The sequence below is a fragment of the Phocoena phocoena genome, chromosome 11 (assembly GCF_963924675.1).
Source record: "Phocoena phocoena chromosome 11, mPhoPho1.1, whole genome shotgun sequence".
Taxonomy (NCBI): domain Eukaryota; kingdom Metazoa; phylum Chordata; class Mammalia; order Artiodactyla; family Phocoenidae; genus Phocoena; species Phocoena phocoena.
In genome coordinates this window covers 30,504,313-30,520,738 of record NC_089229.1, presented here as the reverse complement: position 1 = coordinate 30,520,738, position 16,426 = coordinate 30,504,313, and the positions used below count along the sequence as shown (strand labels likewise).

Below are 16,426 nucleotides of genomic sequence, written 5' to 3'. Positions count from 1 at the left end.
GAAATAAATACCGAACCCCATGTTCTTTACGAAAAAAACACAAATTACTTAATTTTTTTCATCTGTCCTTACTGCTTTATTAACTTAGCAAACCAACAGTTAATCATATATTACAAATCATTTACACCTTTCTGTTTTGTGGGATATTTAGACCCTTATAAATGAGTATTACAAAATAAGGCATGTCCACCTAATCTGGGTCTAAAAATCCAATTCAATGTCTACTAAAATACCATCACCATCTTAAATCCACCCTTTTCCCCAACACCGTATGAGTCAGTATTACCATTTGGCTACATATTATCAAAAGCAAATATTTGCTATTAGATAATAAGCTTTTTGAGGACGGAAGCAAAAGTTAACTTTTTCCAACATAGTCCTAGGGAGTAACAGAATGATGCAATGTAAGTGACTTTAACAGTGTAGTCTGATTTAGCCCACACGTGTTCTTTCATAAAGATACTATTGAAGGGCATGCTATGTTTTTAGCTAAAGCTCTGTTTTATTTCCTCTGAAGAGGAGTTCTGTTCGCAGTCGTTTTCTAGTGATGGTTGTAATGTATAACTTCAGCCTCACCGGGATGATTCATTCTAACTCTAACTAATCCATTCAATTTAAGTTAACTATAACTTTTAGAAAAACACACACCTAATTTTTTTTTTTCATTGTCAGAACAAAGATAAGAAAATGTGTGGTGAAATTTCTTTTTATTAAAATATAGCTGGGTAATCTTTACAGAGTAACCTCTCTGCTAAGCCCTCTCTCTATTGCCCCCAGAAATTCAGAGAGGAGCGTGCGGGCTTGTGAATTGGGCAGCCTTAGCCGCTAATCCTAACCTGACCACTTATTTATTAGCTAGTTGACAGAGGACACTCCCTCTACACAAAATGAGGATAACAGTTCCCAAGCTGCAAAATATTATGAGGATCCACAGTAACTCAAAGGCCTAGTACATTGTAGATAAAACTGAAAATATTTTTAACTCCTCTTCCACTCACAAAGCAATGATTTCCAGTATTAAGTGTGTCAAAGATGATTTTTAAATAGAAAGGCAGCATACTTTAAAACAAAACATCTTATTTTCTTGTATATATCATACCTGCTTTGCCAATCTGAACAGCCAGCTTTGTTAGTTTCCCTTGTAAAACAGATTTTTCCTTTTTTGGCAAATTTGCTTTCTTTTTGTCTTTTTCATCACCATCTCCACCTTCTTCACTCTTCAAAGGCTGCATTTCCATGGCTGCACCATCCTGGGCTTTTGCTACATTAAAGAGCAAATATAACTTCACTACATTTTAAAGGCACACGTAACTGTTAACATTTTCAAGCAATTTTTGGGAAAAAAAAATCAATTTCTTATAGAAACACAAAAATTTAAACATTTAGCTTTCTGTGTATGTCTGTGCCTACCCAGAGAAAATAAGACAATTAGTGACACTAGGTTTTGAAACTCTGTACCAGATTTGAGAATGTTGAGCTAGGAAATAGGGATGAGGCATAAGAAGAAATACAGGGTCCTGAAAGAGCTAAATACCAAATCATTTTTCTTCCTGTGTGTTGTGTTAGATAATGAGACTCATTCCAAACACCATAAATCCCTCCCACATAAGTTATGACCATAATGTAGAACATTATGTAGGACCACACATACAGAGAAATGCACATATGCTTACAGACTATTAAATAGCTGCAAAAATTTTACATTTTATTTCTTATGCATTTTTGCTAGCAATCATATTGTAACCAATGATAAATACTGAAATGCTTAAGTTTAAAGTTACCTACATCTGGACCTTTCTAAGCTTACTACCACAGGTCATAATTAAAGTCTTATTAACATTGTAAAGGCAGCATGAGTCAGGCACTGACAAAAGAGACATTCACCCAAGTAATACAGATCGTTAATTTTCCGTATACATCCTACTTTTGGATGAATACAGTACACAAGAGATGTATTTGTGGATATAATGAGAACAAGCTAAGTGTACTTTTATCCTCCTGAATTTACCTTTGTTGCGATTCTCAATAGCTCCGTCTTGTTTCTTATCTGTAGGAACAAAATGGGAATTAAAGCTTTCCAAAAGAAATGAATACAGCCATGTTAAATTATGCAAAGGTAGCTCACATTTCTATAACAGAACTGTTACACAATGGGGTGTGTGTGTGTGTGTGTGTGTGTGTGTGTGTGTACAGATTAGAAAGCATTTGGCCCATAATGACCTTCTGGCTCTATCACTCCCTAGGTCTTAACCATGGGGGGACACTCTAAAATAATTTGGGGCATCTATACTTGGTTGATTTCTCCATAAGACTTTACTCTTTTTTATGCTGCAATACACCCAAATATGGTACAAGAGGTTTTCAAACTAAATACAGATATAAGCCTAAGAATGTGGAAAAGGGAAGGGGTAGAGGGAGGAAGGAATGTCATAGGAAGACAACAGGCACACAGGAGAACTCTGATGGGAATGAGAACCAAATTGGTATGTATGAAAGATAGGGGAGGCAAGCAAGTAAAACTAGAATATGAAGGTACAAAATAAGACAGCAAAACTACTAGTTAAGGTAATCCCCCAATTCACTTAGATTTGGAGGAAAACAGAAAGATGAGAATGTCTAATGTAAAATGTAATCAAGGAGGGAATGGGTCTATTGTTTGGAGTAGGGAGTATAATATTAAAAATGACGAAGAGGAAAGAGAACCACTCAGCCTATTCTTCTTTCAACTTCTCTATCAAGGAGACCTACCTTCAAACTGGAAAACGTGGAACAAATATGGTCAAAGAGGAACAGATGCTCAAGACAGGTGAGGAGACAGAATACCTAGGTACTCTGAATGAGCCCAACTTTGGAAAGAGACCAAACATTCACATTCCAGATTATGAAGGCAACTGAGACAGATTACCCTGGATTATATTAATATATAATATCAATTTATTCAGGGGAATTGTAAAAGAGATGGAAGTCCACAGATGGAAAAACGGTGTCTCCATTCCACACACACACACACACACACACACACTCTCTCTCTCTCTCTCTCTCTCTCTCTCTCACCAAGAATCAAAAACAGCAGTCAGTTAGATGTTAATTCCTGGGAACACTCTTGACTGGATTAATAAAAATAGGTATATAAGATCTTAGAAAAAAAAGGTGCTTGTTGGAAAAGAAACTGTAGGGTCAACAGGAACAAGGTCATGATGTGAACTTCCCTTTCTTTTTTTAACAGGGTCTGTTGACTTTAGTCTCCTGTAAATTAGGATGCAACACAATATATGGTGAAGAGCACACACTTTTGAGTCAGACAAGTGGGTCTGATCTGCCACTAATTAGATCTTCGACTTGGAGCAAGTTATGCAGCCTCCATAAGCCTAAGTTTACTTGTCAGAAAAAAGATAAATAGTCTTTTCTGTATGGTTGTAAGGACTATTGAGATAACGCATATAAAGCGGTCCAGAAATGGTATCAGCACTACGCACTGGACCCTTAGGGCGGCACGTGGAGGGCTGCTGCGACGAGTGAGACAGGAAAAACCTACAGCGTGGGGCCTGCCTCCCTTGCCGGCAGCCAGAACTCTTCAAACATAGTTCTCTTTGAAATCAACATTTCACAGCTCAAGACAAAACCCAAAAACCGAACCAAAACACCTAAATATTAAAAACACTGCTGTAGATATAGCAAGCCAAGATTTTAGTAAGGCATTTATTTTATAAGATCTCAAAATACTTACGTGTGTGAGAGAAATATGGACTTACTAGCCCAAGTCAAATTAAATAAATCTAAGCAGTTAAACCACAGTAAAGTGCTATTGCCCTAAAGGGAAAAACTCTGGAGTAAAGGGTGAGGAGGGCTTTTTTAAAAAGGGGTCATACTCCGCAACTAAGTGATCCTGAGCTATTTCCCTATGTATAACAGCTTCTTATAAGATCCTTGTGGATAAACTATGGTTATCAAGTTTGCTGATAATAGATCCCTCTTGGAGGGACAGCAGATACAATGGATCAAGACTAAAATTTTAAAACCTTGATATCTAATGATGGGCTGAATATAAGAAGGCAAACACATGAGGTGTCAAAGTGAAGTATTGATCTTATGTCTAAAACCAAGTAGATAAGTACAGACTGGGAAATGCTGAGTAGTAGAAAACTTGAAAAAGATGAAAAGCTCAATGAGGCCAAAAAGTGATATGGTTGACAAGGAAAGCTCCTACTGAAGTAGCAAAAAAATAAGCAAAGGAAGTGGGAGTTTAATTCATTTTGCTGGTCAAATGACAGGGAGATTTTAAAGTATTCAAGGAGATGCTGAATACATCTGGCTATGGTAAAGCAGGATTGATATCTTCTTTCATAAAGCCCTCCTCGGACTACTAAGTCTTAAAAAAAAAATTCCCCCTCCATCAATTCTACCTCTTGAAAGTACTATGTTGGGTAACTAATTTTTGTAGAACTCTTCATTTCAAAATCTGATGAAACAGGTATTTTTTGGATGAGTTCTTACAATCTAGCTGCCGTATTTCCAAATACCAATTCTTATAGCATATTGTTATCCTTACTTTTCTTTTCCTTTTTCTTCTCATCTTTCTTCTCTTCCTCTTCACCTCCAGCTCCAAGTAAGGTAAAGATAATTCCAGTTTGAGAATTTATACCCACAGCAGTAACTACCATTCTTCCAGAGCCCTCCATTACATGAGTACCTACGACAACAGAAAATGTGTTTTTAAAATTCAACAACACATTAAAATAAAACCAAAATTCTTGTGCTTAAGGTTTTAAGTCTGTAATAAGTCATCTGAGTTCAAAGCTCACTCTACCAGTCATTTATCATGTGATACTGGGCAAACTGTAACATCTCAATTACTAGTCCATAAACGTGGATAACAGTACCTATACTCTGTAAAAATGAGACACAAATTAAGTCTGTAATTGTAAAGTGTTTGGCACATTGCCTGGAATTTTAGGGGTTCAATGAATGTTCAATATTTAAATTATAACTGTATTATTATTATTAGGGACAATTCACTTATAAAGAAATGTGCTTACAACAAAAAGGATCACACAGCAACAACTGACATATTCCTAAGCCAACCCCACCACCTTTCCCTAACCCAGGCTTTCATGCCAGACCACCTAGATCACTGCAACAGCAGCCTAGCTAGTTTCTGTCTTTCCAGTTCATCCTGAAATAGGTTTACCTTTCCTAAGATGTGATTTTATCATAAGCCTCTCATGACTCCAAAACTTCTGACCCTCACTGACTACTGGATAAAGTTCAAAGTCTTCACATGGAGACCAAACAACACTCCCAACTTTTTTATCCATTAGCCTAACATAAAACTCCATTACAAAAAGCTGGGGAGCAGAGATGGGAACACTGACTGAATTCTGACTGTCCCTCACAACAGTCTTGCAAGCAGCAGGCATTATTATTCTTATTTCCTAGAAACTTGCCCAATGTTACACAACTATTAAGTGACAAGGCAGATTCAATCCAGCTCTGTCAGAGCAGAGGGCATATTCTTCTTATGATAGAATGTCACTAAGGTTGCTCACAACTCTCCAACCTGTACGACCACACCTCTACATCTTTCCCTCACTCAGTAAAAGGCTTCCCACCTCTCTAATATTTTTGTGAATTTTAAGTAACTTTCAAAACTTAACTCTTTTTAATATACTCAATAAAGTCTTCTTTATAGTTATCACTTATTTATTTGATCTCCTAGTTTACAACCACCTGGAGGGCAGGGTCTGTAGCACATACTATACCATCCTGTGTACCAAAACAATGTTCAATGGTAATTTGCAAAATAAGATCGTAAAGCATATGTACTTACTCCAGTACTTAAAAATTTATATTTGGCTGTTAATTACTAAGTAATTTATCCAATATGAATTTTTTTGGCCTTTGATTTTCCTGCTTTGAAAAATCTATATTCTGACTATTTCACTAATTATTAGCTTCTTTGTCAGTAAAAATGCAAGGGAAACAAGAAATTAAATTAAGGACACTGAAACAATATTTATTGAGCAAGGATTAAATGTAAAAGACAGTTTGTTTCTTTTAACAATTCTAGCTTTCAGCAAATTTCAGTTTTTTATGTTCTGATCTTCTCGACCACAGGTAATCAAATGTTGGCAGGTAATATGCTCATGCAAAGTAAACAGTTTTTGTTCTGGGCATATCCCTACCGCTAACTGAATAACTGTTTTTAAACATCTAAATTTAAAAAGCCAAGAACAGCAGTGAGAGATGGCATCATGAGAATAAATTTAAAAATAAATGCATTTCATGTTTTCAGTACATTTTTGGAAGAGGGAAATAAATGCAGAAAAACTTTCCCACCCGTACTGTGATAAGGAACTCCAGAAAGTTATTTCAGTCTTTTCTTAAACATGGAAAATTTATAGAGTCTTCTTGGTATACTTGGTGTGTCGGGAACCTGAGTCTACAAAAACTTACCAGCCATCTCTGTTAAAACAGAAAAGGACCAAGGTTCCGTTAAAGGATGTCATTCTGAAGAGCTAAGCACCGTGTGAATAAGCCAGATGTACATCAAAGCCCATGAAGTACACATGGCAAAAAGGCAAGAGGAGACTACCTCAGTTCACCAAATACTGTGGCCTGTTCAGTCTGTGGCAGTTAGGTACGACTAGCTAGCTTCCCTCTCCTTTGGAAAAATCACAGGTTTTACTTGGCTAACATTAACCACAGTTTCTTAGAAGTACGGCAAGGAATAAGTAAAATAAGTATACATTAAACTTAAATACATTATATATCCAAGATATTTCTATTTGGAATGAATTTCAAGCAGAGCAATATAAAGAAAAATTCAAATAGAGTAGGAATGTTCTTAGTAGTGCAGGATATTGAAGGTATACAAATCCCAAGATTTTTTCAAAGAAACAAAAGTCTATATTAAAATGAAACTTTCCCCCTATTTATAATGCTGTTTATAAATGTATATACATGAAATTACTCTGATTTTTAGTGGTGGGACGTTTTACATTAAGCCTTTTGGCACATATTTACAAATCTTAAAAAGGTAATAGTTAAGCTTAAGTATGTGCCCCGAAGTTGTGATTCTAACTTAACTGACCCTTGTCACACGTTTGACTTTGGTTTCAGTAAAACCATGTCCAACCAATTAGAATATAAAGTTCACAGAGAAGTGAAAAAGTATAGCTGCCAAGTTATTAAATATTTAAATAAGCAGAATCTCCTTCCAATGTAGGAAATGTTAGCATTCCATTAACATCTGAAAATAATACTTAAAGACAAATAGGCAACATTTTCTTACTCCAAATGCTAGTATAACTCAATCTAAAAATCTATTTAAACCAAATGTCTTACAAGCAATTTTGTAAATTCTATAAAGAACACTAGAAAATTAAGAGTAGGAAACTGAAAATCAAAAGCTAAGGAACTGGTATAATTTTGGAGACAAGTCGTGGTACTCTGGTTTCCTTTCATGTAGCATCTTAGAAGGCAGCTTGTAATTTTTTTCATTATCCCTTCCATTTCATTTCCAATTAACCTTAGGTCTAGCTATCAACAGTTAAGCTGTTGTAAAAGCCTCCTAAGTAGACACCCACCTCCCCTTTTCAGACAGCACCCTCACTACACAAAGCCTTAGATTTTCAGAACATGTCTTAACCGTGTGCAAATGCAGTTCTGCCTAGTAGATGTGGTACTACTCCTGGACCTATTTATTATTAATCATATTACCTTAGATAAATAGTTAATGTCTCAGACTCATTCCTCAGTAGTTAAATGAGAAAGCAAGATTAGGTTAACTTTAAGGATTTTATGAGTTGTTTTTTTTTTTAATCCTGTCCTTTGTAGACCATCATAGAGAATTCATTAATTTGCTTTAAACACACAATCATTCTTTAATTTTATATTACAATAGCCCTTAAGAATAAATGTAAAACAGATCAATTTAACAGAGACCATTAGGCTTATACTTTAGTTTTATCATTATACTAACATTAACACCGACTCTCAAATCTCTTCATTTTTTTGGACTCGGGTTCCTCATTTGTAAAATACAGTTCTGGATTTAAAGATCTCTAACGTCTCTGCTGACTTACAAAAGAAAGTCTCTAAAGTTTATAAGGGTAGAAGCTAACATAAAATACAGATTCCTCTTCACATTTACTGGCTCTTCGGGGAACTGTCTGCTGACAGTGGTATATAGTTGCGGAGGAGGAAAAAGTTCAGTTATAAAAGAAATTCGTACCTGATAAAAGTAAGGGATCCTTATCTAAAGACTTCCTAACATGATCAGATTCACCAGTCAATGAGCTTTCATCAATTTTAAGATCATTGCCTTGAATAAGTATGCCATCAGCGGGAAGAAGATCACCTAAAACAAAATAAAGGTATGCTAAACTGTGAACAAGATTACAATAACATCACATCATGTGTAAGATGCACTGCCCTTTTTTACTTACCATATTTCACTTGAGCAATATCTCCAACTGTAATGTCAGCTACAGGTATCTGAATGACTTGACCACCCCTGATGACTGTGAACTTCTGTTCTTGTTCAATTCGACTCTGCAAACCTCTGAACTGTTTTTCCTTACTCCAGTCATTGAAAGCTGTTACTAATACTACACACACTACTGACAAGAGGATTGCAGCTCCTTCAATCCAACCAGTTTCACCTTCACCTTCTTCCTCTCCAACAGAAACGTCTCCACAAACTATTTGGAAAGAAAGAAAATGCTGATCAAAAAAGATTCTGAATTGATGGCAACAGATATGTAATTATAATGTTTATAGGCCCCGTTAACTTTGCTTACAGCTCTAAACACTTTATTGATTCAAAGCATTCCATAATGATGATGATGCTTACTCTGTTAATTTCAAGTTCCCTGCCTCTGAGGATTCTCATCTTACGGTAGGGAGGCAGTCTCGGGTACCTGTTAAGAGTGAGGACACTGGGGAAGATTAAATCTCGACCCTAAGGCAAGTTACTTATTTTTGAGACTCAGTTTCTTCATCTGTCAAATTAGGAGACCACCACTTACTGCAGAGTTGTTGAGAGAATTAAATGCGAAGACACTTGTAAAGAAGGTAGAGCAGTGGCTGAGACATCCTTCACACTCAACCAATAGTTAATGCTATTACTACATATAGTAGGCAAGTCATACATGGAAAGTTAAGTATTATGTGTTTACCCATGAACCATGCTTATTTACCATATCAGTTTCACTGGAGTATGATAAAAGCTTGACTTTCATAACATAAAAATTTAAGCAAAGTGCTACTCATTCATTCAACTACTTGAGCACCTACTTTAGGTGCCAACTCTGTTTTCAAAGCTAAGGATGTAACAGTGAATAAGACATATAAGCTCCTTCTCCTCAGGGAACCTATACTCAGATTGGTAGGTGTGAATGAGATATGAAAAAATCAGATAATAAAACCCAAGTAATTTCAGATATCGTTAAGTGTCATGAAGAAAATAAAATATGGTGATGTGCTAGCAAATGAAAAAAGAGGGCTAACTGTGGTTGGGTGAACAGAGAAGACCCCTCTGAGGTGTCCATGACATTTGAGCTAGGAGCCAAATGATATGAGTGAATTAGCCATATAGATTTAAGGGAAGAGGATTCCGGAGAGAGATTAAAGTCAGCACAGAGGCTCTATGGCAGAAAAGACTTTAGAAAAAGACAGAGGTGGGGACAAAAGAAACCTCAAAACTGTAGGGCCAGTAATGGTGAAGAATGAACAAGGATGGTACTTTTTGAACCTTGGGCTACAATCTATTTGTGAGTCTAAAATCAATTCAGACCTTCAAGATGGTGGAGGAACAGGACATGGAGATCACCTTCCTCGACACAAATACATCAGAAATACATCTACACGTGGAACAACTAACTCCTGCAGAACACCTACTGAACGCTGGCATAAGACCTCAGACTTCCCAAAACGCAAGAAACTCCCCAAGTACCGGGGTAGGGCAAAAGAAAAAACAGAGACAAAAGAATAGGGGCGGGATCTGCACCAGTGGGAGGGAGCTGTGAAGGAGGAAAGGTTTCCACACACTAGGAAGCCCCTTCGCGGGCGGAGACGGCGGGTGGCGGAGGGAGAAAGCTTCGGAGCCACGCAGGAGAGCACGGCAACAGGGGTGCGGGGGTCAAAGCGGAGAGATTCCAGCACAGAGGATCGGTGCCGATCAGCACTCACCAGCCCGAGAGGCTTGTCTGCTCACCGGCCGGGGCGGGTAGGGACTGGGAGCTGAGGCTCGTGCTTCTTCAGAGGTCAGATCCCAGGGAGAGGACTGGGGTTGGCTGCGTGAACACAGCCTGAAGGGGCTAATGCGCCACAGCTAGCCGGGAGGGAGTCCGGGAAAAAGCCTGGACCTGCCCAAGAGGCGAGAGACCATTGTTTCCGGGTGCGCGACGAGAGGAGATTCAGAGCACCGCCTAAACGAGCTCCAGAGACGGGCGCGAGCTGCGGCTATCAGCGTGGACCCCAAGAGACGGGCATGAGACGCTAAGGCTGCTGCTGCCGCCACCAAGAAGCCTGTGTGCAAGCACAGGTCACTATCCACACCTCCCCTGCAGGGAGCCTGTGCAGCCCGCCACTGCCAGGGTCCCGGGATCCAGGGACAACTTCTCCGGGAGAACGCATGCGTGCCTCAGGCTGTTGCAACGTCATGCTGGCCTCTGCTGCCGAAGGCTCACCCAGCATTCCGTACCCATCCCGCCTCACAGCCTGAGTGAGCCAGAGCCCCTAATCAGCTGCTACTTTAAACCTGTCCTGTCTGGGCGGGGAACAGACGCCCTCGGGCGACCTACACGCAGAGGCAGGGCTAAATCCAAAGCTGAACCCCAGGAGCTGTGCAAAGAGAAAGGGAAATCGCTCCCAGCAGCCTCAGGAGCAGTCGATTAAATCTCCACAATCAACTTGACGTACCCTGCACATCTGTGGAATACCTGAAGAGACAACGAATCATCCCAAAATTGAGGAGGTGGACTTTGTATGATTTTGTCTGTATAGCTTTGATTTAACCATTTGTCCTAGGGTTCTGTCTGTCCTTTTTTTTTTTTTTAAGGATAGTTTTGTTTTTTTTTTTGCTACGCGGGCCTCTCACTGTTATGGCCTCTCCCGTTGCGGAGCACAGGCTCCGGACGTGCAGGCTCAGCGGCCATGGCTCACGGGCCCAGCCGCTCCGCGTCACGTGGGATCTTCCCGGACCGGGGCACGAACCCGCATCCCCTGCATCAGCAGGCGGACTCTCAACCACTGCGCCACCAGGGAAGCCCCTAAGGATAGTTTTTAGCGCTTGTTATCATTGGTGGATTTGTATTTTTGGTTTGGTACCTCTCTTCTTTCTTTCTTTATTACTTTTTAATTCTTTTTGTACTGTTAATAATTTTTTTTATTTTAATAACTTTTATTTTTTCTTTCTTTCTTTCTCCCTTTTCTTCTGAGCCATGTGGCTGACAGGGTCTTGGTGCTCCGGCCGGGTGTCAGGCCTGAGACTCTGTGGTGGGAGAGCCAAGTTCAGGACATTGGTGCACCAGAGACCTCCCGGCTCTGCCTAATGTCAAATGGCAAGAGCTCTCCCAGAGATCTCGAGCTCAACTCTAAGACCCAGCTCCACTCAACGACCAGCAAGCTACAGTGCTGGCCACCCTATGCCAAACAACTACAACTAGCAAGACAGGAACAAAACCCCAGCCATTAGCAGAGAGGCTGCCTAAAATCATAATAAGGCCACAGACACCCAAAAACACACCACGGGATGCAGTCCTGCCCACCAGAAAGACAAGATCCAGCCTCATCCACCAAAACAGGCAATAGTCCCCTCCACCAGAAAGCCTACACAACCCACTGAACCAACCTTAGCCACTGGGGGTAGACACCAAAAACAACGGGAACTATGAACCTGCAGCCTGTGAAAAGGAGACCCCAAACACAGTAAGTTAAGCAAAATGAGAAGACAGAGAAACACACAGCAGATGAGGGAGCAAGGTAAAAATCCAACATACCAAACAAATGAAGAGGAAATAGGCAGTCTACCTGAAAAGGAGTTCAGAGTAATGATAGTAAAGATGATCCAAAATCTTGGAAACAGAATGGAGAAAATAAAAGAAATGTTTAACAAGGACATAGAAGAATGAAAGAGCAAACAATGATGAACAACACAATAAATGAAATTAAAAATTCTCTAGAAGAAATCAATAGAATAACTGACGCAGAAGAACGGATAAGTGACCTGGAAGATAAAATAGTGGAAATAACTACCACAGAGCAGAATAAAAAAGAATGAAAAGAATTGAGGACAGTCTCAGAGACCTCTGGGACAACACTGAACGCACCAACATTCGAATTATAGGGATACCAGAAGAAAAAGAGAAAAAAGAAAGGGAATGAGAAAATATATGAAGAGATTATAGTTGAAAACTTCCCTAATGTGGGAAAGGAAATAGTCAATCAAGTCCAGGAAGCACCGAGAGTCCCATACAGGATAATTCCAAGGAGAAACATGCCAAGACACATATTACTCAAACTATCAAAAATTAAATACAAAGAAAACATATTAAAAGCAGCAAGGGAAAAACAAAAATTAACATACAAACGAATCCCCATAAGGTTAACAGCTGATCTTTCAGCAGAAACTCTAAAGCCAGAAGGGAGTGGCAGGACATATTTAAAGGGATGAAAGGGAAAAACCTACAACCAGGATTACTCTACCAAGCAAGGATCGCATTCAGATTGGATGGAGAAATTAAAACCTTTACAGACAAGCAAAAGGTGAGAGAATTCAGCACCACCAAACCAGCTTTACAACAAATGCTAAAGGAACTTCTCTAGGCAGGAAACACAAGAGAAGGAAAAGACTTACAATGATAAGCCCAAAACAATTAAGAAAATGGTAGTAGGAACATACATATCAATAACTACCTTAAACATAAATGGACTAAATGCTCCCACCAAAAGACACAGACTGGCTGATTAGATACAAAAACAAGACCCATGTATATGCTGTCTACAAGAGACCCACTTCAGACCTAGGGACACATACAGACTGAAAGTGAGGGGATGGAAAAAGATATTCCATGCAAATGGAAACCAAAAGAAAACTGGAGTAGCAATTCTCATATCAGACAAAATAGACTTTAAAATAAAGACTATTACAACAGACAAAGAAGGACACTACATAATGATCAAAGGATCAAAGAGAATGATATAACAATTGTAAATATTTATGCACCAAACATAGGAGCATCTCGGTACATAAGGCAAATGCTAACAGCCATAAAAGGGGAAATTGACAGTAACACAATCGTAGTAGAGGACTTCAACACCCCACTTCCACCAATGGACAGAACATCCAAAATGAACTAAAACAGGAAACACAAGTTTTAAATGATACATTAAACAAGACAGACTTAATTGATATTTATAGGACATTCTATCCAGAAACAACAGAATACACTTTCTTCTCAAGTGCTCATGGGACATTCTCCAGGATAGATCATATGTTGGGTCACAAATCAAGCCTTGGTAAATTTAAGAAAATAGAAATCGTATCAAGTATCTTTTCCAATCACAATGCTATGAGACTAGATATCAATTACAGGAAAAAAATCTGTAAAATAACGAACACATGGAGGCTAAACAATACACTACTAAATAACCAAGAGATCACTGAAGAAATCAAAGAGAAAATCAAAAACTACCTAGAAACAAATGACAATGAAAACACAATGACTCAAAACCTATGGGATGCAACAAAAGCAGTCCAAAGAGGTAAGTTTATAGCAATAGAATCCTACCTCAAGAAACATGAAACATCTCAAATAAACAACATAACCTTATACCTAAAGCAATTAGAGAAAAGAACAAACCCCCCCCCAAGTTATCAGAAATCATAAAGATCATAAAGATCAGATCATAAAGATCAGATCAGAAATAAATGAAAAAGAAATGAAGGAAATAGCACAGATCAATAAAACTAAAGGCTGGTTCTTTGAGAAGATAAACATAATTGATAAACCATTAGCCAGACTCATCAAGAAAAAAAGGGAGAAGACTCAAATCAACAGAATTAGAAATGAAAAAGGAGAAGTAACAACTGACACTGCAGAAATACAAAGGATCATGGGAGATTATTACAAGCAACCATATGCCAATAAAATGGACAAGCTGGAAGAAATGGAAAAATTCTTAGAAAAGCACAACCTTCCGAGAAAAACAGGAAGAAACAGAAAATATAAACAGACCAATCACAAGCACTGAAATTGACACTGTGGTTAAAAATCTTCCAACAAACAAAAGCCCAGGACCAGATGGCTTCACAGGCGAATTCTATCAAACATTTAGAGAAGAGCTAACACCTATATTTCTCAAACTCTTCCAAAACACAGCAGAGGGAGCAACACTCCCAATCTCATTCTACAAGGCCACCATCACCCTGATACCAAAACCAGACAAAGATGTCACAAAGAAAGAAAAGTACAGGCCAGTATCATTGATGAACATAGATGCAAAAATCCTCAACAAAATACTAGCAAACAGAATCCAACAGCACATTAAAAGGATCATACACCATGATCAAGTGGGGTTTATCCCAGGAATGCAAGGATTCTTCAATATACGCAAATCAGTCAATGTGATAAACCATATTAACAAATTAAAGGAGAAAAACCATATGGTCATCTCAATAGATGCAGAAAAAGCTTTCGACAAAATTCAACACCCGTTTATGATAAAAACCCTCCAGAAAGTAGGGACAGAGGGAACTTACCGCATAATAATAAAGGCCGTATATGACAAACCCACAGCCAACATTGTTCTCAATGGTGAAAAACTGAAACCATTTCCTCTAAGATCAGGAACAAGACAAGGTTGTCCACTCTCACCACTTATTCAACATAGTTTTGGAAGTTCTAGCCACAGCAGTCAGAGAAGAAAAACAAATAAAAGGAATCCAAATCGGAAAAGAAGTTAAGCTGTCACTGTTTGCAGATGACATGATACTATACACAGAGAATCCTAAAGATGCTACCAGAAAACTACTAGAGCTAATCAATGAATCTGGTAGAGTAGCAGGATACAAAATTAATGCACAGAAATCTATTGCATTCCTATTCACTAATGATGAAAAATCTGAAAGAGAAATTAAGGAAACACTCCCATTTACCACTGCAACCAAAAGAATAAATACCTAGGAATAAACTTACCTTAGGAGACAAAAGACCTGTATGCAGAAAAATATAAGATACTGATGAAAGCAATTAAAGATGATAGAAACAGATGGAGAGATATACCATGTTCTTGGATTGGAAGAATCAACATTGTGAAAATGACTCTACTACCCAACACAATCTACAGATTCAATGCAATCCCTATCAAATTACCACTGGCATTTTTCACAGAACTAGAACAAAAAATTTCACAATTTGTATGGAAACAAAAATGACCCTGAATAGCCAAAGCAATCTTGAGAAAGAAAAACAGAGCTGGAGGAATCAGGCTCCTTGACTTCAGACTATACTACAAAGCTACAGTAATCAAGACAGGATGGTACTGGCACAAAGACAGAAATATAGATCAATGGAACAGGACAGAAAGCCCAGTGATAAACCCATGCACATATGGTCACCTTATCTTTGATAAAGGAGGCAAGAACATACAATGGAGAAAAGGCAGCCTCTTCAATAAGTGGTGCTGGGAAAACTGGGCAGTTACATGTAAAAGAATGAAATTAGAACATTCCCTAACACCATACTCAAAAATAAACTCCAAATGGATTAAAGACCTAAACGTAAGGCCAGACACTATGAAACTCTTAGAGGGAAACACAGGCAGAACACTCTTTGACATAAATCACAGTAAGATCCTTTTTGACCCACCTCCTAGAGAAATGGAAATAAAAATAAAGAAATGGGATCTAATGAAACTTAAAGGCTTTTGCACAGCAAAGGAAACAATAAACAAGACAAAAAGACAACCCTCAGAATTGGAGAAAATATTTGCAAATAAAGCAACTGACAAAGGACTAATCTCCAAGTTTATAAGCATCTCATGCAGCTCAGTATCAAAAACATAAACAACCCAATCCAAAAATGGGCAGAAGACCTAAAGAGACATTTCTCCAAAGAAGATACACAGATTGCCAACAAACACATGAAAGGATGCTCAACATCAGTAATCATTACAGAAATGCAAATAAAAACTACAGTGAGGTATCACCTCACACCAGTCAGAATGGCCATCAACGAAAAATCTACAAACAATAAATGCTGGAGAGGGTGTGGAGAAAGGGGAACCCTCTTACACTGCTGGTGGAAATGTAAACTGATACAGCCACTATGGAGAACAGTAAGGAGGTTCCTTAAAAAACTAAAAATAGAACTACCATACGACCCAGCAATCCCACTACTGGGCACGTACCCTGAGAAAACCA

The 16,426-nt window shown here is 38.5% G+C and overlaps 1 protein-coding gene across 9 annotated transcripts in view; it reads right to left on the bottom strand.

Annotated features, from left to right (window-relative positions):
* The window catches only part of ATP2B1 (ATPase plasma membrane Ca2+ transporting 1), a 129,197-nt gene that overhangs the window by 36,727 nt on the left and 76,044 nt on the right, over nt 1–16,426 (bottom strand). For 3 of the 9 annotated variants that reach the window (XM_065886615.1, XM_065886614.1, XM_065886617.1), the window contains 5 exons: nt 8,448–8,702; nt 8,234–8,359; nt 4,550–4,690; nt 2,009–2,047; nt 1,100–1,261 (listed from right to left, as the gene is read on the bottom strand). In XM_065886615.1, the coding sequence (XP_065742687.1) occupies nt 1,100–1,261; nt 2,009–2,047; nt 4,550–4,690; nt 8,234–8,359; nt 8,448–8,702 (723 nt within the window). The remainder of the gene's footprint in view (nt 1–1,099; nt 1,262–2,008; nt 2,048–4,549; nt 4,691–8,233; nt 8,360–8,447; nt 8,703–16,426) is intronic. The other 6 variants (XM_065886616.1, XM_065886618.1, XM_065886619.1 and 3 more) reach the window with 3 other exon arrangements.